General features: G+C 40.0%; 1 protein-coding gene across 1 annotated transcript in view; it reads right to left on the bottom strand.

Moving 5' to 3' along the window:
• DUSP22 (dual specificity phosphatase 22) overlaps window positions 1–27,422 on the bottom strand; it is an 81,306-nt gene that overhangs the window by 15,230 nt on the left and 38,654 nt on the right. Inside the window, exon 4 of the mRNA XM_043978203.1 lies at window positions 9,694–9,743. Coding sequence (XP_043834138.1) covers window positions 9,694–9,743 — 50 coding nt within the window. The remainder of the gene's footprint in view (window positions 1–9,693; window positions 9,744–27,422) is intronic.

The following is a 27,422-nucleotide window of genomic DNA, read 5'->3' on the forward strand; positions in this document are numbered from 1 at the left end:
CAAATATACAACAAAATTATCATGTAAATTTGTGGGGTTTTTTTCTCCGGCCCTATGCTTCCCCCATCCCCATTCTAGAGATGGCTACCATTAGACACAAATAGGTATATTGGTCTATACATACTTGTATTTATCAGTTCATTCTTTGGATATGGATGACATCTTTCTTCATATGCCCTTTATAGTTAATTTGGGTATTTATAATAGTCGAAATAACTTATTCCCTCAGTTGTTCTTAAAATAATATTGCTGCTACTGTATACAGTGTTCTCTTGGTTCTGCTCATTTTGCTGTTATTTCATGCAAGTCTTTCCAGGACTTTCTAAGATCACTGAGTTCATCATTTCTTTCTTTCTTTCTTTTTTTTGCGAGGCAGTGGGGGTTAAGTGACTTGCCCAAGGTCACACAGCTAGTAAGTGTCAAGTGTTTGAGGCCGGATTTGAACTCAGGAACTCCTGAATCCAGGGCCGGTGCTTTATCCACTGCGCCACCTAGCTGCCCCAGAGTTAATCATTTCTTACAGCACAGGAGTATTCCATCACAATCACATACCACAATTTGTTCAGCCATTCCCCAATTGGTGGGCATTCCTGCAATTTCCAGTTCTTTGCTACCACAAAGAGAGCTGAATTTATTTTCTATGCACTCATTATACGTTGTACAGGATATCTCCCTTTATAAAATATCATTTCCTTGAAGGTAAGGATTGTTTCATTCTTCATATTTGCATCCCTGGCACCTAGCGCCTGGCTCACAATACATACTGACGACTACTTATTATTCATTCACTCATGGAGGCATTACGAAGTCTTCTCCCTGCCTCACCATCTCCTGCTGGCCACCTGTTTTCTCTACCCTTAGATTAAGAGAATACATGCATTCTTTTCCATAATCACATTTTCATAAAAGTTCAATATCGAAGAGCAAGGACTAACAAGATCTATTACAATCCTGCCACCATTGGTCTGCTTGCTTGCTTTCTATTATTATTATTATTATTATTATTATTATTATTTTGGTGAGGCAACTGGGGTTAAGTGTGCCCAGGGTCACACAGCTAGTAAGTGTCAAGGGTCTGAGGCCGGATTTGAACTTAGGTCCTCCTGAATCCAGATCCGGTGTTTTATCCACTGCGCCACCTAGCTGCCCCTAGCCTGCTTTAGAGGGGTTTGTTTTCCGAAGTTGCATAAGAAGCTGTATTTCCTGGAATTTCTTTTTTCTGGCCCTCTATCACAGTAGTTCACAGACCTGGGGGATAGTCCCTAAATGGCTTTGCCAAGCTACCCCACAGTCAAGACTATGAGCTGAGGCTGCACCTGTAAGTGAGACTGGAATCAGATAAGGTTGATAGCTGAAAGGTTCCTTTGAGGGTATTTAGTCAAATCCTGTCCTTCCACAAATGAAAAAGAGACAAGGAGACAGTGCACTGACTGGTGCAGGGGCCACACAGCTCAGTGGTCCTTCAACTTGCTCTCATTTGAAAGCACAAGGTGTGAAAGGATTTCAACATTTCATTGATAGTTTGCTCTCTTGATGCCTAGTGGAGGCTCAGACCATCTTTTAAAAAATATTTTTGCATCGTGGTCATTCCTTTTCTTAATTTTTTTATTATGTACTTGATTAATATAAACAAATATGAACATAGAAGAAAAGAGAATAGCTGCTACGGTTTGTGTTTTTAAAGCAGCCACTTAACTTAACATGATAATAACAAAACCACCCTGTCTGTCTCTTTCTGAGCTTCCGTCTGCTCTCTTCTCTGTATTTTTTAAATGTTTCATTTTCTTTCTCTTCTTTTAGTTTTGTGGCATTACTATCACTACCCATCAACTCTCCCTCCTCAAAACAGAAGAGCTCCCTCCTTCCCTCCTACCACTTCCACTTCCCAATGCCTCTCTCCATCCCCTGCCACCCAACAGAAACCTCTATTATAACAAAGAAGAGCAGGTAAACAAAATAAATCCACTCTTGGCCACATCTGACAAAGGATATACCTCAAACGGAGCAGCTAGGCAACACAGTGGATAGAGAGCTGAGCCTGAAGTCAAGGGAGACTATCTTCCTAAATTCACATCTCACCTCAGACATTAGACAAGTCACTCAATCCTGTTTGCCTCAGTTTCCTCATCTGTAAAATGAGCTAGAAAAGGAAATGGTATCTCTGCCAAGAAAACCCCAAACAGGATCATGAAGAGTCAGACATGACTGAAATGATTCAACAACAAAGTCCACCAGTTCTTTCCAAAGAGGCAGGAGAAGCATACTTTACCATCAGTCCTCTGAAAGTTACAATTTAACTTGCATTCACCAGAATTCCAAAATCTTTCAATGTTGTTTAGTCACTGCGTAAATAAGTCTCCTTCTGCAACTTATTTGCTTGATATAAGTTTAATTTAATTAAATCTTCATGGGTATCTCTACATTCTTCCTTATTCACAATTAAGGCACATTCATTTACCACCCTTGGTTCAGCCATTTCCCAATCAATGGGCAACCACTTTCCTTTCAGTTCTGTTCTACAAACAATTCTGCTTTAAAAACACTGTGTGTGTATTCAACATACAGGGCCTTTCCCTCTACTGCTGACCACTGTGGGGTATATTCATTTGAATATTTGTATTATTAACTTGGATAGACAGCAGGCTCATCCCATTTGTAGATGAAACAAAGCAGAACACTGTACTATTGGGCACTGTTGTTATCTGTCTCTCATTTTCATTTGCTCAATCCTAATTCTTGAGCAATTATTTCCGCTTTTGCATCTCCTTTTCCATTTGGTTTTTCAAGCTGTTGACTTTTTTTCATGACCCTCCTGCATCATTCCCATTTCTTTTTCCATTTTTTCTTCTACCTCTTTTACCTTATCTTCAAAGTCCTTTCTGAGTGCTTCCATGGCCTGAAAACAATTCATATTTTTTCTTGGAAGCTTTGGATGTAGGAGCTTTGACTTTGTTATCTTCTTCTGAGGGTGAATGTTGATCTTCCTTGTCACCAAAGAAACTTTCTAGGGGCTGCATTTTTTTCTGTCTGCTCATTTTGCCAGCCTATTGACTTTTAATTAATTTTTTTTTTAAGTGAGGCAATTGGGGTTAAGTGACCTGCCCAGGGTCACACAGCTAATAAGTGTTAAGTGTCTGAGGTCGGATTTGAACTCAGGTACTCCTGAATCGAGGGCCAGTGCTCTATCCACTGCGCCACCTAGCTGCCCCAGCCTACTGACTTTTAACTCCTTCTTAAAGTGGGGCACTGCTTCCAGGGCACATTGTCCCAAGCTTCGGGGGTCCCAGGTGGTATGATTTAAGGAGGGGCAGGTTCTACACTCCCCTGGCCTGTGCTCTGGTCTGTCCTGTCTCTCATTTTCAAAGACGACTGATGACATCACAGGGTAATGTTCTGACTCATGCGTGAATTGGATTAAAGTGAGGCTGAGTTGCACAAAGTGGTCAGTCTCACTTTCTCTTCAAGAGTCATCGAAGTCCAGTGGTGAGACAAAAGTCAGGATGACTGGTGATGGTCTAGGATGCAGTGAGAGTCGGGTGAAGGTAGACACCAAAGGTGGATGAGCAGCCCTGGAAAGGACTCAACAAGCCCTAGTCTTCCCTGAACACATCATATATACACTGGGCACTAAACAATGAAATGGAAGACACAAAGATAAATAAAACAAGTCCTGGCCCTCATGGATTTTATAATCTAATCTAGCAGAAAATAAATTGAAGTAGATTCATCAGGAAGGAAATATTCTGCCTAAGCAACCAGTGCGAAATGCTATTTTAAATAAAACATTTCTGTACTATTAGAACCCAGACCAAGGGTGGGGAAAAACAAACAAACAAAAGAAAATCCTAAAAAACTTAAAGACTTATTGAAGCCTGGTGCTAATGTTATAAGTACACCAAGGTCATAGACTTCTTCTGAGTTGAATCAAATCAAAAAGAAAAAAAATCGGGGCAGCTAGGTGGTGCAGTGGATAGAGCACTGGCCCTGGAGTCAGGAGTACCTGAGTTCAAATCCGACCTCAGACACTTAACACTTACTAGCTGTGTGACCCTGGGCAAGTCACTTAACCCCAATTGCCTCACCAAAAAAAAGAAAAAAAAGAAAAAATCCCTTTCTAATATTTAGAGATTGTGCAGCATGTATTTATTACATATCGGAGACATTCTGACATAGATTAATGTAACTAAATCTAATACTTATGGCATGATAATAACATCAATAACAACAGTATTTAGATAGCACCTACAATGTGCTAGGCACTGTTAAGTGCTTTACAAGTATTATCTTATATGATCCTCATAACAACCATGAGAAGTATGTGCTATTACCATCCCCACTTTATAGTTAGGAAACTGAGGGAAACAGGTTAAATGACTTGCCCAGTGTCACACTGCTAATAAGTGTCTGAGGTTAAATTTGAACTCAGGTCTTCCTGACTCTAGGCATAGCATTCTAAGCATTACACCACTTAGCTGGATAGAATACTGCATTCAGATCAAGGAAGAAAAAGATGAGTTCAAATCCTGTCTCAGATGTTTACAAGCTATGTGATCCTATGGGGGAAAAACACCTAATTTTTTTTTGTCTCTCTCAGCTTTCTGTTCCGTAAAATGGAGATAGGGATGGTGTGAGGATCAAATGAGAACACACAAACATATACATAAAACATGTCATCTATGTCATATGTGTCATGCTTTATATAGTGTTCTGTATGTACACATACATACATACACATGTATAACACAATTGCTGTTACAATAAGAATATAACCTTTTCTTATGTTGGAAAAAGAAAGAGCAAATATTTCTAACAACTTTAATTCTTACCCCCTCCACCCCAACCTTTCCTACATCACCCAATACATACAATCACATGAGTGGCTAGTTAGAAAAGATACAATGTGAATCAGCTATCCACTTATTCTTTCCTTTATCTCCTTAACTGTAAGATGTTCCTCTAACATCCTTCCTCCCTTGTCCTCCCTGCCCCGCCCTGCCCCCCCCCAACTTGGGTTTATGAGGTTATTTAACTCTGAGAACTTGAACTTTCACATTTCCTGATTCTGAAGAACAAAATATTGGCAGAACTGAGGTAAAACTCTGAAGTCTTAATGTTATGTCATCATAGGTTGCTGGAAGGACTTGGGGAAATGATTGGGGACTAAGGCAAAGATACAGACTTAAATGACCTTTCGATAATTAATCACCCTCTCTGGCAGCAAACAGCAGCTGAAAAACCAAGAATAAGCAGCTAAAATACAACATTAAACAAACCTTCAAAGGTCAAATTATGCTGCACCAAGCCTAATAACAATCCATCTCCTTTGGCCTAAGGTTTGTTAGAATTCTAGACAATGAGAAAAAGTTCAGGACAGTAGAAATAAGGGGGGCATCAGAGGACATTCAAAGCTAAAAATCATTAGTCCTTCATCTCATTCCAATCTGACAGCAGTCTAGCATGTATGAGGATGCTGACATTTCATTCTGGGATTGGGATTCAAGCACCTGATAATCTGACATTGAAGAAGAGTCAGACAAAGGAAGATTCAACATTAGTCTACGTCTAATCATTAGAAAGGTATGTCTTTATTCAACCACTTATATGAAGGTTATTTATCCACTTTAACAGGAATGCTTTATTGAGCATATCATTATATATACAGCTAATGCTGTGTGGAATGGGCTAGTAAATTATGATGGGTCATACATTCAGAGTCAACTGAGGACTATTAATCTATTACCAGCAGTTATGTGTTACAGTGGACAGAGTGATGGGACTTGGGAGTCAGATGGGCATCCTGCCTCAGACACTTACTAGCCCTGGGATTCTGGGAAAGTCACATAACCTCTTAGCCTCAGTTTCCTATTCTGTAAAACAGAGAGAATTATAGTGCCTGCCTCCCGGGATTGTTTCAAGGATCCAATGAAACAACAGATGCAAAGTGCTTTGCAAATTTTAAAACAGTATATAATGCCAATTGTTATTAATATCATTAATTGAAATCACATAGACCATTGATGTCCAGTAATGTCTGACTCTTTGTGACCCCCTATGGGGTTTTCTTGGCAAAGATACTGGAGTGCTTGCCATTTCCTACTCCAGTTCAATTTAGAACTGAGAAAACTGAGGCAAATAAGGTTAAGGGACCTGCCCATGATCACACAGCTAGGAAGTATCTGAGGCAGGTTTAAAAAAATACAATAAAACTTTATTTTCAAATGTAAAAAATATTCTTAGCTCATGGGCTAAAAAATGAAAGGCCACATCTCCCTGAAGGTCATAGCTGCCAACCCCTGACATAAACTATTATGGTTTATCCTTTGAGATTAAACATTCCCATGGAATATTTTTTTAAAAACAGCAGATTTTGTAAACTAGGTACATACATAGAAAAATAATAATAATATAATAAATTAAATTAAACTGTACTACAGCACTGTAAATGAAAAGATCAGTAAAAGGAAGTTGAATGTTTGAATAAAGGGGGGGAAAAAAGTTCTCAGAGCACAGATAATGAAACACAACTCTCCCCATGGCAGAGGGTGACAAAAACAGAATACTCAGAGTCAGAAGCGGTGACTTTCCTGGATGTTTTCGCTTCATTGTTTTTCTTTGCCACAAGGGAAGAGTCAAAGGGGAGTGGTCGGGGAGTGAAAGACTGATGTCAAAAACAAAAAGCTTCAATAAAACAGGTTTTTAAAATGATCCCAATAATATATCTATAACAAGGAGAACTGAAACAGCTACAGAATGGCTGTTTTGTGTATTAAAGGCTATATAGTGTGTGTGATTTCACAGTGATTACTAATGGCTTAAAAATTTCAATTTTAACTAAGGGTCTTTGAAAAAGCCACCTTTTCTCCATTAGATACATTGTAGTCTTGCCTCACCCCACCAACTGAAACAGAAGCCTATCCTATCCATTGACACAGGCCTTAAAGAGAGGATAGTAAATCTTTCTGGTTGTACCAATCAGCTGTTCCCTCTGCACATTCTTCCTCCACACAAACCCCACACACCAGTGCTGCTACAAACCATACCATCTACTGCTACCTGAGACCCCAATGTGAACTCTCACCAGTCCCCCATGATGGAGTTACGCAGGAAGGCTGGAGGATGAGATACAGTGTGACCCGTTGAGATCACTAATGTGTAGGGGAATATGTGTGGACAGGAAATGACTCACACCCAATAGAAGAGCCATACAAGATTATCAGGCTTTGAGGGTACTTATGTTTCAGGACTATGATTTGACAAAGAGAGGATCTGAACCCATGCAATAAACCAACCCAATTCTCACACCGGCCTTATATGTTCATCATCACCAAAGGAACGGTTTCATATATAAGTCAACTCTCCTGTTGACTGACACTGGTCCCCACCTTGAAGAACTGGAATTTTTTTTTTAAACGTTTTTTATCAAAATCGTTCTAAAATGTATCCCAAACTCCCCTGCCTTATCAGAATGCTCTGAACAGAACTTCATCTCTTCCTGCTGACACAGATGCATCATGATGAGTGCCAAACCACCAAGGTGTGAGATGGCAATGCCCTCAGTGGTTCTTGAGATTGCTGCCTGCCCTCCTAAGGTTCAGGCGGCCACTTCGCAGATGAGGATTCTGCTAAAGGTTGCACAATGAAAATCAGGGAAATAGGCTCCTGAACATGGTAGAATCTCTTGAGGTTTGAAAAATACTACCCAGCTAAAAATAGCCACCAAAAACATCAGCCAGAACACTGCTCTGATCTTCAGAGAAACCCAGAGCTATACTTCCTTCCGTACGCAGCATGCCCTTTCAACCACTTCTGTTTCTCGGCACAGCTAGTTACCAGGGAAGTTCTGAAAACCTTCCTCCCTTCGCTCCTTCCATCCAGGCCTTATGTGCATTGTGGGATAGTTAGCTTTGATCAATGACCGGATTCCCTCTTCCACCATGGCAGATGGTAGACAATGGGACATCTTCCCTGCCAAGGGTCAGGTTAGGGGTGGAAATGAGCTCATGGGTCCAGGCTCCTACTTTCTCCTACCTACCCACACCCCCTCCCTTCTTCACTACAATGCAATCCTAGTCACTTTTCTCTAAAATGTGTGTGTGTGTGTGTGTGTGTGTTTATAGAAATAGCATGGCATAGTGATTAGAGAACTGGCCTTCCCAGCTGTGTGACCCTGGACAAGTCACTTACCTTCTCAATGCTCTAGGCAATCTCTAAGACTACAGAGAAGGTAATGATTTGCAAGGCAATCAAAGCTTCCTCATCCAGGAGATCCTTATAACCATTTTAGGTCTGATCCCTATCCCTATATGTTTACATGTGTGTAACTACACACCCACACATAGGTGTATCCACACACACAGGCTTGGAGAATCCATGAGCTATTGTCCAATTGTGGTCTCTCTATCCCAAGGGCTTCCCTGAAACAGTGAAATCAAAGTTGACTGATATGGAAGAATTCGATAATCTTTAGTAACCATTTGTATCCACAGTGAAACATAGAAATTAAAATAACTGCTATTGATACTATTAATTTTAGATTCATATAATACCTTTTCCTCAAATGCCTTATTTCATTTGTCATCTCAATATCCCTGTGACTTGGATACAGGCAGGTACTATTTTAACCCTATTTTAACAATGTGGAAACTGAGGCAGAGTAAAATGAAGTAAGTGACTTACCTATGGTTGGCGAGCTAGAAAGAAAAAGATATGGAGCTTGCTGGTTCTCAATATGAAGAGGTATTCACTGGACTTTCAGGAAGTCTTAACATAGAAAACCAATGACTTAAGATGACTTTTTCCTTTCTTTTCTTTTTTTCTGGGACAATGAGGGTTAAGTGACTTGCCCAGGGTCACACGGTTAGTAAGTGTCAAGCATCTGAGGCCGGATTTGAACTCAGGTCCTCCTGAATCCAGGGCCAATGCTTTATCCACTGCGCCACCTAGCTGCCCTGAATTTTTCCTCTAAGAACAATACACCAGCTGGGTAAATAGGTAGGGTTACATGTGGGGTTTGAATGTGTTGTTACTTTTTTTTTATGTTTTTTTTTTTTTGGTGGGGCAATGAGGATTAAAAGACTTGCCCAGGGTCACACAGCTAGTAAGTGTCAAGTGTCTGAGGCCAGATTTGAACTCAGGTCCTCCTGAATCCAGGGCCAGTGCTTTATCCACTGCACCACCTAGCTGCCCCGAATGTGTTACTTTAAAAGTAATGATCTCAAATCCTCCATGAGAGTCAAGCTGTAACAAAGAGTGTTCAACTAGTCAAAAAAGGTGATGTGGGTTCTAATCCCACCTTCAATAAGCTACCCAGCTTTGTGACTTCCAGCAAGTCATGTCACCTCAGCATCTTCACCTGCAATAACAACAGCTAACATTTATATCCCACTTACTATGTGCTTTATAATTATTATCTCATTTGATCATCAAAACCACCCTGGGGAGTAGGAGTGATTATCCCCATGTTACCAGAAGAAAACGGAGGTAAAGAGAAGTGACTTGCCCACAGTCACACAGCTAGTAGGTGCCTGAGGCTAGATTTGAACTCAGGTCTTCTTGACTAGTTTGTTATCCACCTGCAGCCAAAGAAAGTTTATCTGAATAATCTCTAAAAATCCCCTCTGGCCTTAATAGCTTGTCATTTCTATGCTCTTTTATGGAGTTTTTTATTATCATAAAAAAATCAAATAAACTTACAAATTCTGAGAGGGTGAATCAGCAGCAGGAATACACAGGTACTTCAGTCCCTGTCAAATAAAACACAATATTGTTATCCCAACAGTCAGTCAGTCAGTCAGTCAGTCAGTCAGTCTCTCTCTCTCTCTCTCTCTCTCTCTCTCTCTCTCACACACACACACACACACTATTTAAAGGAACCACTTGCTCGGGGTCAAAAAAAAAAAAAGGAGAAGTTTTTCATGAGCATTTTGTTGCCAAGAAACAACTTAAATTAGTACTTTTCTTCATATTCCTGGTTATTTTCCATGACTATAAAAACAAATGCTCCTATGCCATCATGTAAACATTCAAAAAAAAATTTTTTTAGGCCAAATCCATATTCTGCACCAAAAAGTAAAATGCTGAGTGTTTTCCAATTAGGTTTCAACCCCCCTCACTGCCACTTTGCATTGTGTTCATCTCGTTTAGGATTCAAAATTACTAAAGAAAGGAGATGTTAGCAAAAAGCTTTCAGTCTTAAACTAAAGGACTGTTTCAATGTTACACTGATCCCTATTAATGAGCATCACTTTTCATTGCTTCTACAACCCAAACTGCTTTTGCTTCATTTGTCAGTTTTTAAATATTTAGTTGTGTTTTTGTACCAAATCAGGGATTCATTTAAAACCATGAATTCTGAGGAAGAAGTCCTTTTGCTATTCCTGCTTCACTGTTATGCCTTTTTTTTTTTTTTTGGCAAGGCAATGAGGGTTAAGTGATTTGCCCACGGTCATATAGCTAGTAAGTGTCAAGTGTCTGAGGCCGAATTTGAATTCAGGGCTTTATCCACTGCGCAACTAAGCTGCCCTCAATTTATGCCCTTCTTAAGCCCCAGGGCTATACAACTCTGAAGGCAAGTGGGGACTACCCTACTTCCTTCAGAGAGATTTAAAGTAGCTCTTCAAGTGACTTCTGAACATTCAAAATGTATGCCTGGCTTGCCAAAGCATCAGCAACTATGGCTGTGCTCATAAGATAGGGCTTTTGGAAGAGCTGGGAAAAAGGCCTTAAAACTCTTAGGGAAAAAAAACCCACTATACTCACTGATCTCTCAGACATACCTATAATCCCTCCCACACTATAGGCAATACAGAAAATAAAAATTACCATCAAGAAATGGGAAAAGTTACCAGCATGATAACTATAAAAAAGGAAATACAATTAAGGCCCAGTGGTTTGTGCCTGGGTCACACTAACAGGACTGGGAATGACTCCTGCCTTGGGAGAGATAGGACACTGTATTGTAAGGTCGTCTACTTGGAAACAAGACATTCCAACAAGGAAGAGGCCAGTCCTCTGTTCTCTGCATCCAACCACTACCTTATACATTTCCCCATGCCATTTAGTTTTTGAGGCATGTCAGTACCAATTCACCAGTAATTCCTCAGACACTATCCCATCAGGAAATCTGTGCTACATTTTTCCTGGAATACTTCTCCCAGTCTGTTTCTCCCCAATTTTGACAAGTCAAAAAAAAAAAAGTTTCCCCTGCACTATCCTCCTTCCTCATACATTATTTCCTGCTTTACATGAGCAAACAGCTGTTAGCAGAGGCTTACACCCAGGGTTTTATGAAGTTAAGTTTCATAAGAAACATGTGTCTGAAATTCCAATGTACCAACAACCCTATATAGTGTGATCTCAGAGCAGTGAATGAGGGACAGGGTAGCAGCCTCATTCTCCCAGACTCAAAATACTAAAGCCACAAACCTGAAACTTGAAAGGAAAGGAAATCCTGAATCAAAACATTACCTTATATCTGTTTTCTTTCCCCCTTTTTCTGTCTTAGAAATATACAGGCATACAATACCTCCATCCATTTTTTTCTATAATACCTCAATTAAAGGTATTTTGCTATAATCTTGAATGGCAGGGTAACTGGAATAATGTCATTAAAAACACTTTACTTTGCAGTCCCTGTATTAGATTTAACCTTTCTGAAGATAGCGGAAAGTTACTCAACTAAATATGGAATGTCTTCTTGGACAAACATCTAACTCCCTGTTTAGAGGAAGGATATAACATGTTCCTATTGAAAAAACTAGCATTTACCAATATGGACAATATTTACCAATATTGGATTCATTCTATTGGGAGTAATAAGAGTAATTAATACCCACCGTTGGTGGAGTGTTCAACTAGTCAAAAAAGGCACCAGTGCTTTGGCTATGGAGAGCAATTTGGAACTATGCCGAAAGGGCTATAGAACTGTGCATACCCTTTGATCCAGCAATACCACTGCTAGGTTTATATCCCAAAGATATCCTCAAAAAGAGAAAAAGACCTATTTGTACAAAAATATTTCTAGCAGCTCTTTTTGTGGTGGCAAAGAATTGGAAATCAAAGGAATGCCCATCAATTGGGAAATGGCTAAACAAGCTATGGTATATGATGGTGATGGAATATTATTGTGCTATAAGGAATGACAATCTGGATGATTTCAGAAAGGCCTGGAAAGACATGTATGAAATGATGGATAGTGAAGTGAGCAGAACCAAGACAATGTTGTGCACAGAAACAGCAATACTGTTTGAGGAAGAACTGTGAATGACTTAACTATTCTCAACAATACAATGATCCAAGACAATTCCAAAGGACTAATAATGAAGCATACTATTAACCTCCAAAGAAAGAACTGAATATTGATGGAATGTACACTGAAGTATGCTATTTTTCACTTTCATTTTTTCTTTTATTCAAGTTTTCTTGAACACAAAATGACAAATATGGTAATGTTTTATATAATTGTACATGTATAGCCCATATCTGATTGCTTACCGCCTGCGGGGGAGAGGGGAGGGGAGGGGAGGGGAGGAGGGATAAAAATTAGAACCCCAAACTATAAATAAAGATGTTTATTACTTTTTTTAAAAAATAGCAATCATTACAACTGCCATAATATAGTATTTTGCTTTTCACCATTTCTATTAGGCAGGTAGTGTATTATCATCTCCATTTTTCAGATGATGAAATATTACACACAACACTTAAGACTTCTAAATATGAGAGTTAAAAAACTCCCAAAAGATTACCCATCCCCATCCCCATGCCTTTCCTTTCGCCTGCCCCCAGGACCTTTAGGGAAGACCAGTCTAAGTCAAATCCACTGTACAAAATGGACTGCATCCAAGAGAAGCAGAGAAGGCTGTTACCTGTCACAAGAAGTGGGCTGCTAAAGCCTGAAGACTTCTAATAAATAATATCTGGATAACTGTAACATTCCCCTCCCCCGAATCCTGATGAAATCCCAAATCTGTCTTAATTTGGGGAGGGGAAGAGAGGAGGGAAGAGTTGAAAAGGAGGGAAAGGAGCAGCTCAAAGGTCCATTATGAGGAGCATCCATTGTGAAACATCACAGTGAAGTGACAAGAATATGTAAGGAGAGCAGCTAGGTGGCGCAGTGGATAGAGCACTGGCCCTGGAGTCAGGAGTTCCTGAGTACCTAGCTGTGTGACCCTGGGCAAGTCACTTAACCCCAATTGCCTCACTTAAAAAAAAAAAAAGAATATGTAAGGAGCATGGTTTCCTTTTGGTACTTTCAGTAGGAAAAAGGGCTGGGGTGGGGGAGAAAGAGACACCTACATTTACAGCACCTGCCATAGAAGAGGAATAATATCTTATTCAGGGTTTTACAGTTTGCAGGTACTTTCTCAAAAGTTATTTCATTTGATCCTCATCACCCATCTGAGATATAGAGAGCAAGTATTCAGATATCCACTTTATAGCCAAATAAATGAAAACTTGGAGAGGGTAAGCCTGAAGTGACAGCCAATAATCAATTGCTGCTACATTTAGTAAGTATCTACTATGTTCTAGGTGCTGGGGATACACATTTTTTTTTCCAATCAACTACTCTCAACAAGTATGTATTCTATAGTGAGTAGCCTAGCTGTGACAAGTCTGCTTTCAAATGCATTCTGCTTCAAGGCAGGGATCAACCCATGCTTAATCACAACTGAATAGACAAGATAGGCTAGTAGCAGGTGCCGCCACACTCTCCTCCAACTCCAACTCAATGATATTTCAAGTGGTGATCTTGAGGAAGGTAGAACAATGGAGTTTAAACCTGTAACTTCAGCCAAAATGGAAGACCCAGAATTCACCCATTATCAGGCAGAGAATAGATGTTCTGAGTAATACGTTCTGGGAACCCTTTCCTTCCTGTGCACAAATGGGACAATATAAGCAGCGCCCATGTGAGGATGCACAACAGGAACAAAATGTAAGGGAGAAGGGGGATCAAAAATGCTACACTTGAGTGACTGCTTATGGCCTAAGAAGGCCCATTTAGCCTGGCTTAGTCATTACAAGAGGCCCCCAGAGTCAATCTCTTCAAGACTCCAGGCTATACCAACAGCCCTGGTGCTACTGGGGGATAAAGGTCTATCATATAACTACTCATTTCTGAAGTTAGGACCCAGCAATTAATAGCTAATTCAGAAAGGACAAGCATAGAATATAGACCCGGAAAGATTCAGATAATCTTGGTATGAGGGAAAGGAAAAAAGAGACTCACTTCTAGCTTCCTTTTTTTCCACCTATTAATAGGAATTTAGATTTTTCATTTACTAACATCTGCTGAATGCCAATATTTTTTTTATTGCTGTAAGTGGATATCCAATGCCTGAAATTCATACCTGTCTAGAATCAAATAATAGAGAATCTCTGGCCAATTACAAGCTGAATGTTAACACTAAAAAAAAAAATCAAAGTTAAAATTTTAAATTCTAGTACAATCTAGAAACTTCATAATCACCAAAAATTGAGATGACTTTTTATACTTTAAAAATCCTTTGTGTTCTGTTCAGTACAGAGTTGGTGTTTATTACTTCACATTTCTTTTTTTTTCCTTTTCTTTTTTCTAAAGGACAGAGTCTTTTTTAATCTTTATTTTCCACTTTCAAATTCTCTCCCTCTGACTCCCTGTCCCTTACTCACAGAGAAGTAAAGAAATAAACAACCATTACAAATACATATAGGCATGCACAACAAATTTCCACATTAGCCATGTTTCCCCCATATACAACACAACCCCCTCCTCCAAAAAGGCAGCAACCAAAAAAAATGATAGGAGACAGAGAGAGGGAGAAAGAACATGCTTTATTCTACCCTATAAGCCCATCAGTTCTCTATCAGAAGGCTGATAGCATTTTTTATCACGAATTATTTAGAACTGTGGTAGACCACTGTGCTAATAAGTGTTATGAAAGGTCTTTCAAGGTTGATTAACTTTACAATACTGCTGTTAGCTGAATAGCTTGTTCTCTTGGTTCTGCTCACTTCACTTGGCATGAGAGTTCATATAAGTTGTCCCAGATTTTTTCTGAAACCATCCTCTTCATCATTTCTTATAGCATAATAGTAATAATATTCCATCATATTCATATGTCATAACTTGTTCAGCCATTTCCCAACTGAGAGGTTATCCTCTCAATTTCCAATTCTTTGCCATTACAAAGACAGCTGCTATAACTATCTTTGTACATATGGGCCCTTTTCCTTTCTTTGATTTCTTTGGGACATAAATTTAGCAGTACTGCTGGGTCAAGGGGTATGCACAATTTAATTAATAGCTTTTTTGGCATCATTCCAAATTACTTTCCAGAATGGTTAGAAGCCTTCACATCTTCACCAACAGTACATGTGTGCCTGTTTTCCCATAGTTCTTCCAGCATTTATCATCTTAGCCAATCTGAGAGGTGTGAGAACTACCAATTAATGAATTACTTTCCCCCAATGGGGGTGTGATTTCTAATACCAGAGTACTGATATTTCTTCCTTGAAACAGAATTAGTGAGGAAGAAGGGAGGCATTGGGAAATGTAAATCATGTAGATGTAAACTATATTAATAAAATTTTCTTTTAAAAGAAGTCCTTGAATGAATAGAAAATTCATTACCTGCCCTGCTCTGTTTCTGAATGTTCCTGGCTTGATGTTAAGGTTGATTCCAGATTTTCTATGTTCACCCAAACACAGACAGATCTGAAAGGAACTATGATGTCCTTGTGATGACATACAAATAAAATATTACAGATACTTCCTTTTTTTCAACATAGACAAGACTAGAATTCATTCTAACTGCTTTCTTGAGTGTCAGGGTAATGCAGAGGACTTTGCTATATGCAATAATGGGAGGAGGGAGAGGAGATGAGAAGAAGGTATAAAAGAGCCTATCCTTAGGAGCTCATAATCTACCTTGGGAGAGTCTGTATAATAGCCAAGGGACAACACTAAGCAATCCATCTTCAATAAACAATCCATCTCCGATAACATGCACTAAGAAAAAATCAGACCCAGAGCGGAGGGGTATTGGAATTGCTATGCCAGATCAGTCATGCTTTCTGGAGCTCTAAGTCAGATTTGATGGGTAGCAATGGACATGAATTAACAGAGAAAACAGTGGAAAGTGAATTACAGAAGGACCTTCTCGAAATGTTATTAAAGCAATTTGTAAGTCAATATTTTCAAAATTTCTAATACTTTTCTGTTTTCTGTTTCAACAAATGTAGTAACCACCAAAACTTGAAACTAAGAACTACACTTAAAACGATACAGTGAGAGCCTGAAAAACCTGACTTCAAGGCAGTCAAGAAATATAACTCTCGCTTGTTTCAAGTACAATTTCTAAAATTTACTGTCCTCAGCTCTCTGTGATATCACTGCATAGGGAGCTATGAAAACATAACAGCATCAAGCAAAAGTCTTTACAAGAAGTTAAAGGGACTTTTTAAAAATAAGAAGAAGGGAGCATTTCCCCAACTTACCTTTCTTCTATAATAGAGTCTCACAAAACAACAAGAACAACTACTAAGATGACTATGGACTAGGATAACAACAAAAACCTTCAGAAATAGCTCTAAAAGCTTTAGCCTGTTAGAAAGGAGTAAGCTATATCAAAGACCTGAGCAGAAATGTTAAGGACAAGGATGGTGAGAGGCCCAGTGGACATCCCTGAGGAATTGTGTTCTAAAGAGCTGCAAATGATGCAACTTTACCCTTTAGCCCTGGATAACCCCATTTCATCATAACTGTGCCTCAATTTACACAGTAGGCATTTTCTAGATAAAATGCATGTAAAAATTTTTCAGAAATTGAATCAAATTAGGAATGCACTTTCCCACAAAAAACTGTAGTGAACCTTCCTACAAGGTAAAAGAAACCTCCCCACATCTCTATTCATTTGCTCCAAAAATTCAGATGTTTAAGTGTTGAGTTTCCTTTAAGTAACATAGATAAGATGATATAACTCATTTCTACTGAAAAAAACTAACCATGTGGACAAAATTTGGAATCGGTTACATTGGGGGTAATAATAGCAATGATTTTTTTTTTAATTACTGTTATTGTATTTTACTTTTTGCCAATTCTGTGAGGCAGGTAATGTATGAATCATTGCATGAAGATGGAGGATTGTTAGATTGTGCAAGTCACTATCACCTTTCAAAATCTAGTTCTCAACTGGAAGATTTTCCTTTTTTAAAAAGCACACGTGACACCAATCCTTTCAACATTTGTCAAATGTCTGAAACACTACCAATAATGACTTCCAAGAAATATGTGGGTACTTGATGGGGGGGGGGGCAGTTAGTGGAAAGAAGATTTAGCTAGCCCCTGGCTTGAATTTGTAAGACCAGATGCAAATTACAAACCTCCAACACCTGTTGGCTTCTTTCAGGTTACTCAAAAAATGATGTGTATTTTACTTGTCACATCAACAGATGAGGGCCCAAGGACTTATTTTTGTTTAGGGTATTTCAATGAAAGGCCGAAAGTAGGAGCAATCGGCACCCAGGGTTTCATCAAGTCGGTACGGGAGTTAATGAGAATCAGTGGAGGATGTCCAAGCCGACCAACGAAACACAACTGAAAACCCTTCCCCATCCATACTGTCCTTTCGGTTAAGTTTTTGGATTGCAGTGTGGCTATTATAGTGACTCATGAAAACAGGGCCAGGGTTTCAACAATCAGTCCAGCTTGCCTGATTTGACAGAATTATTTCATGAGTTCTGTGGAACATGCACAAGAAAGAAAACTGCCAAAGATGAAATGGGATCCTTATAGGAAAGAAGAAAGAGAGAGAGAGAGAGAGAGAGAGAGAGAGAGAGAGAGAGAGAGAGAGAGAGAGAGAGAGAGAGAGGGAGGAAGAGAGAGAGAAAGAGAGAGAGAGAGAGAGAGAGAAAGAAAGAAAGGAAGGAAGGAAGGAAGGAAGGAAGGAAGGAAGGAAGGAAGGAAGGAAGGAAGGAAGGAAGGAAGGAAGGAAGGAAGGAAGGAAGGAAGGAAGGAAGGAAGGAAGGAAGGAAGGAAGGAAGGAAGGAAGAAGAGAAAAACCCCAAAATAAGGCAAAGCAAAAACAAGTGAGGGGCTCAACAATCAAATCAAGATGCCCCCATCCAGAAATCTTTGCTGAGCCTAAGTCTTGTCTTAGTGGCAGAAGAGGATTCTGAAATCAATGGTATAGTGACAGGACCTGAGTTTGCAGTGATCAGGGCAAGAGTTCCAATCCCAGCATGGTCAATTGCTACTCCTTTGACCTTAGGCAATTCACTACCTCTCTGGGCCTCAGTATCTTCATCTATAAAATAAAATATGACCTCTTAATTTCCTCCTAACTTTGAATCTATGATCCTATGAGCCTAATGGGCACTTAAGTGGTGCAGAGAGTGGATAGTGTCATGCCTGGAGTCAGAAAGATTATCATCTTGAGCTTAAATCTGGCCTTGGGCATTTATTAGCTGTGTGACCCTGGACCAGTAACTGAACCCTGTTTGCCTCAGTTTCCTCATTTGTCAAATGGGCTGGAGAAGGAAATGACGAACACTCCAGTATCTTTGCCAAGAAAATACCAAATGGGGTCATGAAAAGAAAAACAAACCAAACAATGTGAGTCTATTACTTCTTGGAAGTCATCATAGGCATTATCCTCTGCATGGAAATAGAACTAGAGGAGATGGGGGGAAGGGAGAAAGAGAGAGAAGGGAATTTTATTTTCAGGGTCTTAAAATTTTAGCCCCAAAATTGTTACTCCTGGCAATCCCAAATGCTACCTGGAAAGAATACAAGACATGGGTATGCTTAGACCGGGACAAAGTACTCTAAAAATCCACCAAATCCTGAACCTGTAGGCTTTCATAGATGGTACAAAACAGAATGACGTGAACAGGTAGCAATTAAGAATGGGAAAAAGAAAGTGCAAATAGTAGCAAGCCACACTACTGAGTCACTTCAGGGACTGCTATGACCTGGGAGATGGCAAGTCACATAAAGAGCTAAATTATATTTCACTCTGCTCCTTCTGAGATAGGCATCCCCAAGTTGCAAATAGGGAAAACTTCTTTAAATTACTCAATCTATTTCACAAATAACAGATGGCATTTGAATGCCAAGGAGGAAAGTGCTATCACTTATTAACTAAGATCACAAAAATCCTAATTTATTTCTCATCGTTTACATTCTCTCACACTTGACAATATATCCCCACAAGAAAGCAAATGAAACAATTTGTTAGCATGAGACCTTTCCCCACAGGGCTGGTTAATCATTTACATAAGATCCCCCAGGGAGCTGGCAGAAAAAGAACCTCAGCCAGTCTCTTTCTTTTGAACCACAGACCCTAAAACAAAGGTAATTATTGTCAGTCATCACCAACCCCTTCCTAGCAGACGATTTCATTTCTTTTAAAATACAGACACAGGGACATAAAGCCACTTAGCAGCGAGATGGATAGCTGCCCTTTTCAATCCATTATTCTTCCCCTTATTAACCTTTCTTATCCACCAAATGAAATTCAGGATTTCAAAAGGGAAGGGCTTCACTAGGCAAATCTTCGTAAAGCCAGGAAGAGGGCCTGGACTTTCCCTGCTATACACAATTGGAGCTGACAGTCTACTTTGTAGAGGATCAATTTCTAGGTCCTTGACTTTCTAACCCCCTTCTTGAGATAGACAGACTTTGGAATCCATCTCTCAATTAGTTGCAGTTTTCCTCTCCCCATCTGACACTCCATCCCCTGGGTTCAATTAGTAGAAATGTTCTTTCTAAATCGCTTACACTTTACTGAGTATCTTCTGTGTATAAAAGCCACTGTCTTATTTCCAGTTGGAGAACATTAAAAGGCCTCAGTCTCCAGAATGCTTTCACATGAATTATCTGAGTTAACAGAAGACACAGGTCTTTGGACTTCCTGAAGAAGATGGCATTTGAGCTGAGCTTTCAAGGAAGAGAGAGATTTCAACAGGTGGAAATATAAATGAAGACACCTTATATAGGTATGAACAGAGGCAGAAGGCAGCAGCTAGGTGGGCTCAGTGGATGAAGCACTGGGGCTAGAATCAGGAAGACCTGAGTTTAAATCCAACCTCAGACACTTACAAGCTGTGTGATCCTGGGCAAGTCACTTAACCCTGTTTGCTTCCGTTTCCTCATCTGTAAAATGAGCTGGAGAAGGAAATGGCAAACCACTCACATTAGTGTGCTACGGTCCACGGGGTTATGAAGTGTCAGACACAACTGAATGATTCCACAACAACAGATGCAGAAAGGATGGGCTGAGAAAGGAGTGCAGTGAATCCTGTTTGGATAGACCATCGAAGGAATTAAGGAAAGTATCATGAAGTAAATTTGGGAAAGTATAGTAGAGTTAGGATTGTGAAAAGCATTGAGTGCCAGGACAAGGAAGGAAGGCTTAGCAACCTGTACCCTTCCCCCAGAGAAGATGAAAGCTTGGACAATATAATGTGTTCAAGGCAAAAAAAAAAGGTAGTGGCCCCAGGGGAAGAAATGTAAATTGGAAGAAGTATAAACAAAGGGAAGTGACTATAAGCTCAAAGATGTCTGCCAATGTGCATTATGACAGGTAAGGCCTCTTTTATTCCCAAAACACAATCACGCGCACAATACTGGATATGTTTTTTTCTCTGAAGAATACCTTCCTTAGCACAAAAGATAGGCCCAAAGTCTTCTGCTAACTAACAAGTCCTAGGCTTCAAAAGTCTCTTTAAGAAACACCAGCTCACTAAATGCTCTCTCCTTCTCCACCCACTCCTCTGCAGAAAGATGGACCCATTTAAAGAAATCTGACAGGACTATTTTTCTTGTCTACAGCTGCATCCTCTTCTGCCACAGTGCGGGAGGAAACCCCGGACCACCTTGGTCACTAGCGAGGGTAGAAGTTTCTTTCGTCATCACAGAGCTCGGGGAAAGCTTTGCTTGAGGATTCAGGATGCTATGATTCTGCAAAAATAAATGCTAAGAGGGTGGGGAGCAAAGAAGAAGGTATTTTAGGAAGAAAATGACAGCCTCACTCTAGGTGGGAAGCAACTTGAATTTAATAGAGATGATTTTGCCAGTGTTGATGCTACAAGAAAATCTTTTTTCAGAGTGAACACTGGAAATGATCAAGCTATTTAAACAATTGGCAAAATCATCTCTGGTAGGTGACTGTACCTGTCTTCCATAGAAATCCCAAGGTGTCACAGGATCATTTATTTAGGGTTGCCAGGCCCAGAGTCAGGAAGACTCACTTCATGAGATCAAATCCAACTTCAAACACTTACTAGCTGTGAGACCTGCAGCAAGTCACTTAACCCTGTCTACCTCAGTTTCCTCATCTGTAAAATGAGCTGGAGAAGGAAATGGCAAACCATTATCTTTGTCAAAAAAAAGCTGAATGTGGTCACAGAGTCAGACACAACTGAAAAATGACTGAATAGAAAGGACCATAGGGATCATCCAGGCCAATGCCCTCCTTTTACAAATGAGGAGTACTGTGAGTTGCCCAATATTCCATTAGGTGGTAAATGCAGGGGTAGGTTTTGAAGTAAGGTCCTTTAAGTCCCAATCTAGTATTCTTTCCATTCTTTGCTCCTTGAAAGAAAAATACATGAAAGATATAGTCAATTTGCACTTTTGTTACCCCCTCCAGGCCCCCAATTAATGTTGCACCAGGTAGAAGCACATAAAAAGATGTGAAATCTCAAATGATTTTGAAAGCTACATGATTGAATATAAGTTTCCAACACCCGAAGTCAATAGACCTGGGTTCTAATTCAGACAATGAGCAAATCACCCACTCCTCCATGTTTGATTTCACTTCTACAAAATATGGGCAAAGTTATAGGATGTTCTATATAGAAGGGACCATAGAAATCATCTGACCCAACCCCCCCTCTCATCCTATAGAAGAGGAAAGAAAAGACTAATGAAGTGAGAATCTATTTAGAGCATCATATCCGTTTCTAAGTGCCACAGTTTCAAAAGGACATTGCTGAGCTAGACTGTGTCTAGAAGCCAACCAGAAGGGGTGAAGGGCCTGGTGCCCATGTCATATGGGAACTGGGCATGTCTAGCCTGGAAAAGAGAAAGTTCAGAGGGGACCTGAGAACCATCCCCAAGTGTCTGAAGAGCCATCATGTGAAGAAAGGGTTCTACCTGCTTTGCTTGGCCTCTGAGGGCAGAACCAGGAGCAGGGGGTGGAAATTACAAAGAGGCCAGTTCAGGCTTAATGCCAGAGAAAACTCCCTAACCCCTCCACAAGTGGAACGGGCTGGCCCAGAATGTGATGGGCTCTCCTCCCCCGAAGCTTTTCAAGCAGAAGCTAGATAACCACTTTTCAGCTAAGTTCTAAGTGGGGATTTCTTTTGTGTCCAGGCTGGACAAGTCAGCTGCTAATCTCTTCCAAATCCCAAATTCTATAATTCTGTAAACTTGCCAGCAGTGACAAAGGCAGATCCAGAACTAAAACTCAGGGTACTTTCGATTCAATTACACTGCCTCCTCTTGCCTACTTCAATGCAATGCTGGGAATATGAATGACTGACCTAGGTTCCTGCAGTCTCCGGGTCTCAAGTTGTCTACCTTGTTACCGCCTCCCCCTGCACTTTGGAAACATGGATATGATGTTCACACAACAGTCCTTAAGAAAAAAGCTCAAAGTTAGAGTTTATATAGAGTGCAGCGGTCTTAGGGAAACTAAGGTTTGGTCAGATAGTACTTTCACCTCTCATTTTATGAGCTTCCCCATCAGAAAGTCATTATTAAATAACTGGCGATGCCCATGTCTGCTGACAAATGCAGACACAACATTTGCTCCTGCTGTGGTGGTAACTGAAAGGGTAGAGAGAATTTCTTTTTCTAACACAGGTCTCCCTCATACCACCATACAGGGAAAGAAGTAAAACTAAGAAGAAAATGAGTCATTGTAAGTACTTATACCATTCATACAGAAAATTAAAACAACAAATTAAAACAACTCTGAGGTACCACCTCCCACCTATCAGAAAGGCTAATATGTCAAAAAAGGAAAATAATAAAGGAGAAGCTGTGGAAAATTGGAACACAAATGCATTGCTGGTGAAGTTGTGAACAGATCCAGCCATTTTGCAGAGCAATTTGGAACTATGCAAAAAGGGCTATGGGGCTGTGCATAGCCTTTGATGCAGTAATACCACTACTAGGTCTATATCCCAAAGAGGTCATATAAAAGGGAAAAGGACCCACCTGTACAAAAATATTTCTAGCAGCTCTTTTTGGGGTGGCAAAGAATTGAAATCGAGGGGATGCCCGTCATTGGGGAAAGGCTGAACAAGTTGTGGTATATGAAGGTAATGGAAAACTATTGTGCTATAAGAAATGATGAGCAGGTAGATTTCAAAAAATCCTGGAAAGACTTAAGTGGACTGATACTGAGTGAAGTGAGCAGAAACAGGAAACAGGAACATTGTGCAATGGATCAACTGTGATTGGCTTAGCTCCTCTCAGCAATACAATGATCCAAGACAATTCCAAAGGACTCATGGTGGAAAATGCTCTCCATATCCAAAAAAATGAACTGTGGAATCTGAATGCAGATTGAACCACACTATTTCTACTCTTTTTTTGAGGTTTTTCCTTTTTGTTCTGATTCTTCTTTTACAACACGACTAATGCAGAAATATGTTTAATACAATTGTACAAATATAATCTATATCAAATTGCTTTCTGTCTTGGGGAGGAGGGAGGGAGAAAAATTTGGAACGCAACATGTTACAAAAACAAATGTTAAAAAAAAAACTATCTTCACATGTAACTAGAAAAAAAAATAATAAGATTTTAAAAAAAAATTAAAGCAAGCTCAACTCTCTCCCCTTCCAGATATGGGGAAATACCATATGATCCCACCTATCAGGAACAAGAATTAAGAGCAATTAGGAAAGTCAGATTCATCAGACAAACCAGTCCTCAATAAAGCCAGCCTAAGTCTGAAACATTTTTCTTCCTGTAAGTGGCCAGGAAATTTAATCCCTTAGATATTTTTGACCAATGGACCCTCACTGATGACAATTCCTATCACATTAAAGCCCTTCATTGTAGGCTCTCAGGTCTGCCCTCAAACATTCATTGCTTCTTAACCTAAATGGCATCTTGCCCCAACCCCACATCTGGAAGGGGAGTGCATCGAGCTTATTTTAATTTTCCATATGAATGGCATTAAGTACTTAGACTAACCCACTTCAGCAAAGGGGTGCTCTCCAAATGAGGTAATATTTGTCAAATGCTTAGCCTGGCAAATAGCAGGAGCTTAATAAGTGCTTATTCCCTCCCTCTCCTCCAAATAGTTCTGGCAGATCTACCTGATCACATTTTATGCTTCATCCTTTCCACCCCAAATCAAGAAACACATCAGTTCCCCACACAGAGAATGCCTCACTGCCACACACACCTCTATGCTTGTCTCTACCCAATTAATAATGTTCCTCATCTTTAGAACTCTGTTTAAGACTGATGAACCTTCTCCATGGAATCTTATCAGACTAATTCCCCGAGCTTTAGTCTCTCATAATCATTCCATTTTTCAATGTATCTAAAGCAGTACTTTTGAGTGGGCATGAGCTCAATGCTGATGGACAATGGAAAACCTGCCCTTCCAGGGATCAAGATATATAATCTGCCACAATATTTACAAGACCATCTTTACTGCCCAGAGGATGCATTAGATTGTCTATGGGCCAAACTGTCAAGATTCAGATCCTTAAACTAAGCGTAAAGCTAAAACACTAAAGTGCCTACACAACCAATTCTGAATATGCACTATACCACCTGACAATATTTTGGGGGGTGGGGGTATGTGGGAGTTAAAGGCTGTTCGAACCATAGGCATTGCTACCTAGTGCCTCGACAGGGGCTAAGGCTCCATTACCCTATTCACTCTCTCCTTCTATCCTGCCACCCAATCCTACTTTGTCTTTTGAGCACATTAGAGTTAGCAGGGCCAAGGGAATAGTATCAACAAGAGAGAGCCTTTAGCAGCTACATGAAGAGATATGGGAAGATATATAAACACGGGAGGGAAAGGTCTGAGGACCAAGGGATCTCTAAAACAATACAGAAAGGACCCTAACTTTGATTCTTTCATTAGCGATTTAAAGAACTGACTTCTGAAGAAAGGGGTTGGCCTCCTGGAATAGCCTGAGAACCTGAGCCATGGTCAAGGCCTCTTCTAGCTCTCTGAAGGCACTGGGGTGCTCCATTTCAATGGGAGGTTACTCTTCAATATCTTAGGTAGCCAGAAACAGGAAACCTTTCCATGCACTTGACTCCCTGAATACAAGACACTCAGATAGAACTTAATTCAAGAAACAGCAACGACTAGACAGTTTCCGATACCTGCAGTCAACATTTCCATTTGAGTCATTTCTATTTGAATCTCAGCTGGCTTCAAATAAATAGACCTACACACATCAAAGCTGCTTTGGTCTTTGGGGCAGAGATGGCACTGGAGATGCAACAGAGTTCTGGCTATAAAGGAAGGCTTTTTTGAGGACAGTGAGCCTTCCCAAGCCACACAATGGAAAAAGCCACAGACATCTTGCAGAGCCATACAACGCAAACCCTCCACTTTTGCCTTAATGGTTCTGAAAATCTGAACTGTCAAGACCTCCTTTGGAACACTTTTCTTCTGTATGAACAGTTCATCAACACCGTGCTTCAACAATTTCTCCTGGAGTCCCCTTGTTGGGGATTCAATGCTTGGATGGAGCTGTTATATTATTAAGGGGGCTACTTCCTACAATGGTGCCTCTTCTGTGATTCTCGCCTACAGTCTCCTGAGAGAGGGGAAGGAAGGTTCTGTTCCTCTTCCTTGAGTCCCTACAGTTTTTGTGTCACGAACCCCTCTGGTAGTATGATAAGATCTATGGACCCCTTCTCAGAATAATGTTCTTAAATGCATAAAATATAATACAAAGGAATTCAATTTTATTGAGTTATCAAAAACTTTTTTTTTAAGTTAGCAGATCCCAGGTTGAGAATTCCTACTCAAGACCACCTTGATTCAACAAACACTGATTAAATGACTGTTATGATACAGTGCAGAATTTGTTGGGCAAAAAGGAAAAAGTTCAGAAAAGCTAATTAGAAATTTCAAAGGAAGAAGAGTTATCTGTCTCTATTGGAAGGAATCAGGGAGAACTTCGTGGACATGACATCTGAATAGCCTTGAAAGAAGTGAAGAAATTGATCAATGGCTATAGGGAAAGACGAAGAGCTCGTGCCAAGCACAAGGACACACTGAACAACAAGGGTATGACCTAAGAGGTGGAACAGAATGGGACACTACAAGTCTAACTTTCTAGAATACAATATTCAAAGGGAAATAACATCAGAGGACTGGAATTAGGTTGTGAGAGACATTGAATACTAGTTTATTTGGAAGGCAATTGAGAGCCAATGAAGATCGTGGAAAGGAGTTATAATGTGATCAGTAACTGCATTAGCAAGATTACTTGAACAGCAGTGTGAGAGATGGACTACAGAGAGAAGACAAGGCAAGAGCACAGAAAAGGTTATACAATAGTCCAAGGCCTTCAAGAGGGTGGTTGTAGTAAATAAGGATGAATGGTTAGATGGATGGATGGATGGATGTGAAAGATACTACAAAGTATTCCCCAATTCCTAATAGAGCACCTTATACACAGTAGGCATTGAATCAATGTTCATTGAACTGAACTGACTGGCTATGAGGAATGAGGAGGGAGAGAGAAGAGTCTTAAATTACTCTGAAGTTTCCAGCTTTAGTGCCTAGAAGAACAGTGATACCATATGAAGTGGAGCTCGAGGGAGAGGTCTGGGCTGAAGAGTCAGACTTAGAAGTCATTTGCATAGGGGTGATAATGGAAGCCACTGGAGTGGATGAGCTCACCAAGAGAGAGACAGTATAGAGAGGAAAAGGGGCCAAAAACAGCATCTTGTGGTGGTAGGGGGTGTCACTGAATGTTTAAGGAACAGACAAAATTAAGGTGCAAGAGAAGAGTGTCATAGAAGTCAAAGGAGGTAATTTTTTTAAGGATAAAGAAAACCTGAGCATATATAAAGACACAGGGAAGGGTGCCATTTTTAAGAGTTCATTTTACAGATAAGGAAACTGAGGTACAGAGAGATTAAATTCCTTATCCAAGGTTACAAAGGTAGTAAGGCTCTGAGATGGGATTTGAACTCTGGTCTTCAGATTGCTCAGAATCAATTGTTCTTTTCACTGTACCTCCAGGCCTATCAGTGGCCAGATTAAAGAGGGGTGGGGGGGAGATTCCCTAAAGTCTTTAAATCCTGGTAAATTCTGGCAAGAACACTAGTTTTACAATAAGAAGAAATGGGTTTAAATCATGTCTTGGACACTACCTGTGTGGCCTTGAGCAAGGCACCTACTCTCTCTTGTCCTATTTTCTTATCTGTAAAA

The sequence above is a fragment of the Dromiciops gliroides genome, chromosome 1 (genome assembly GCF_019393635.1).
Source record: "Dromiciops gliroides isolate mDroGli1 chromosome 1, mDroGli1.pri, whole genome shotgun sequence".
Lineage (NCBI taxonomy): Eukaryota > Metazoa > Chordata > Mammalia > Microbiotheria > Microbiotheriidae > Dromiciops > Dromiciops gliroides.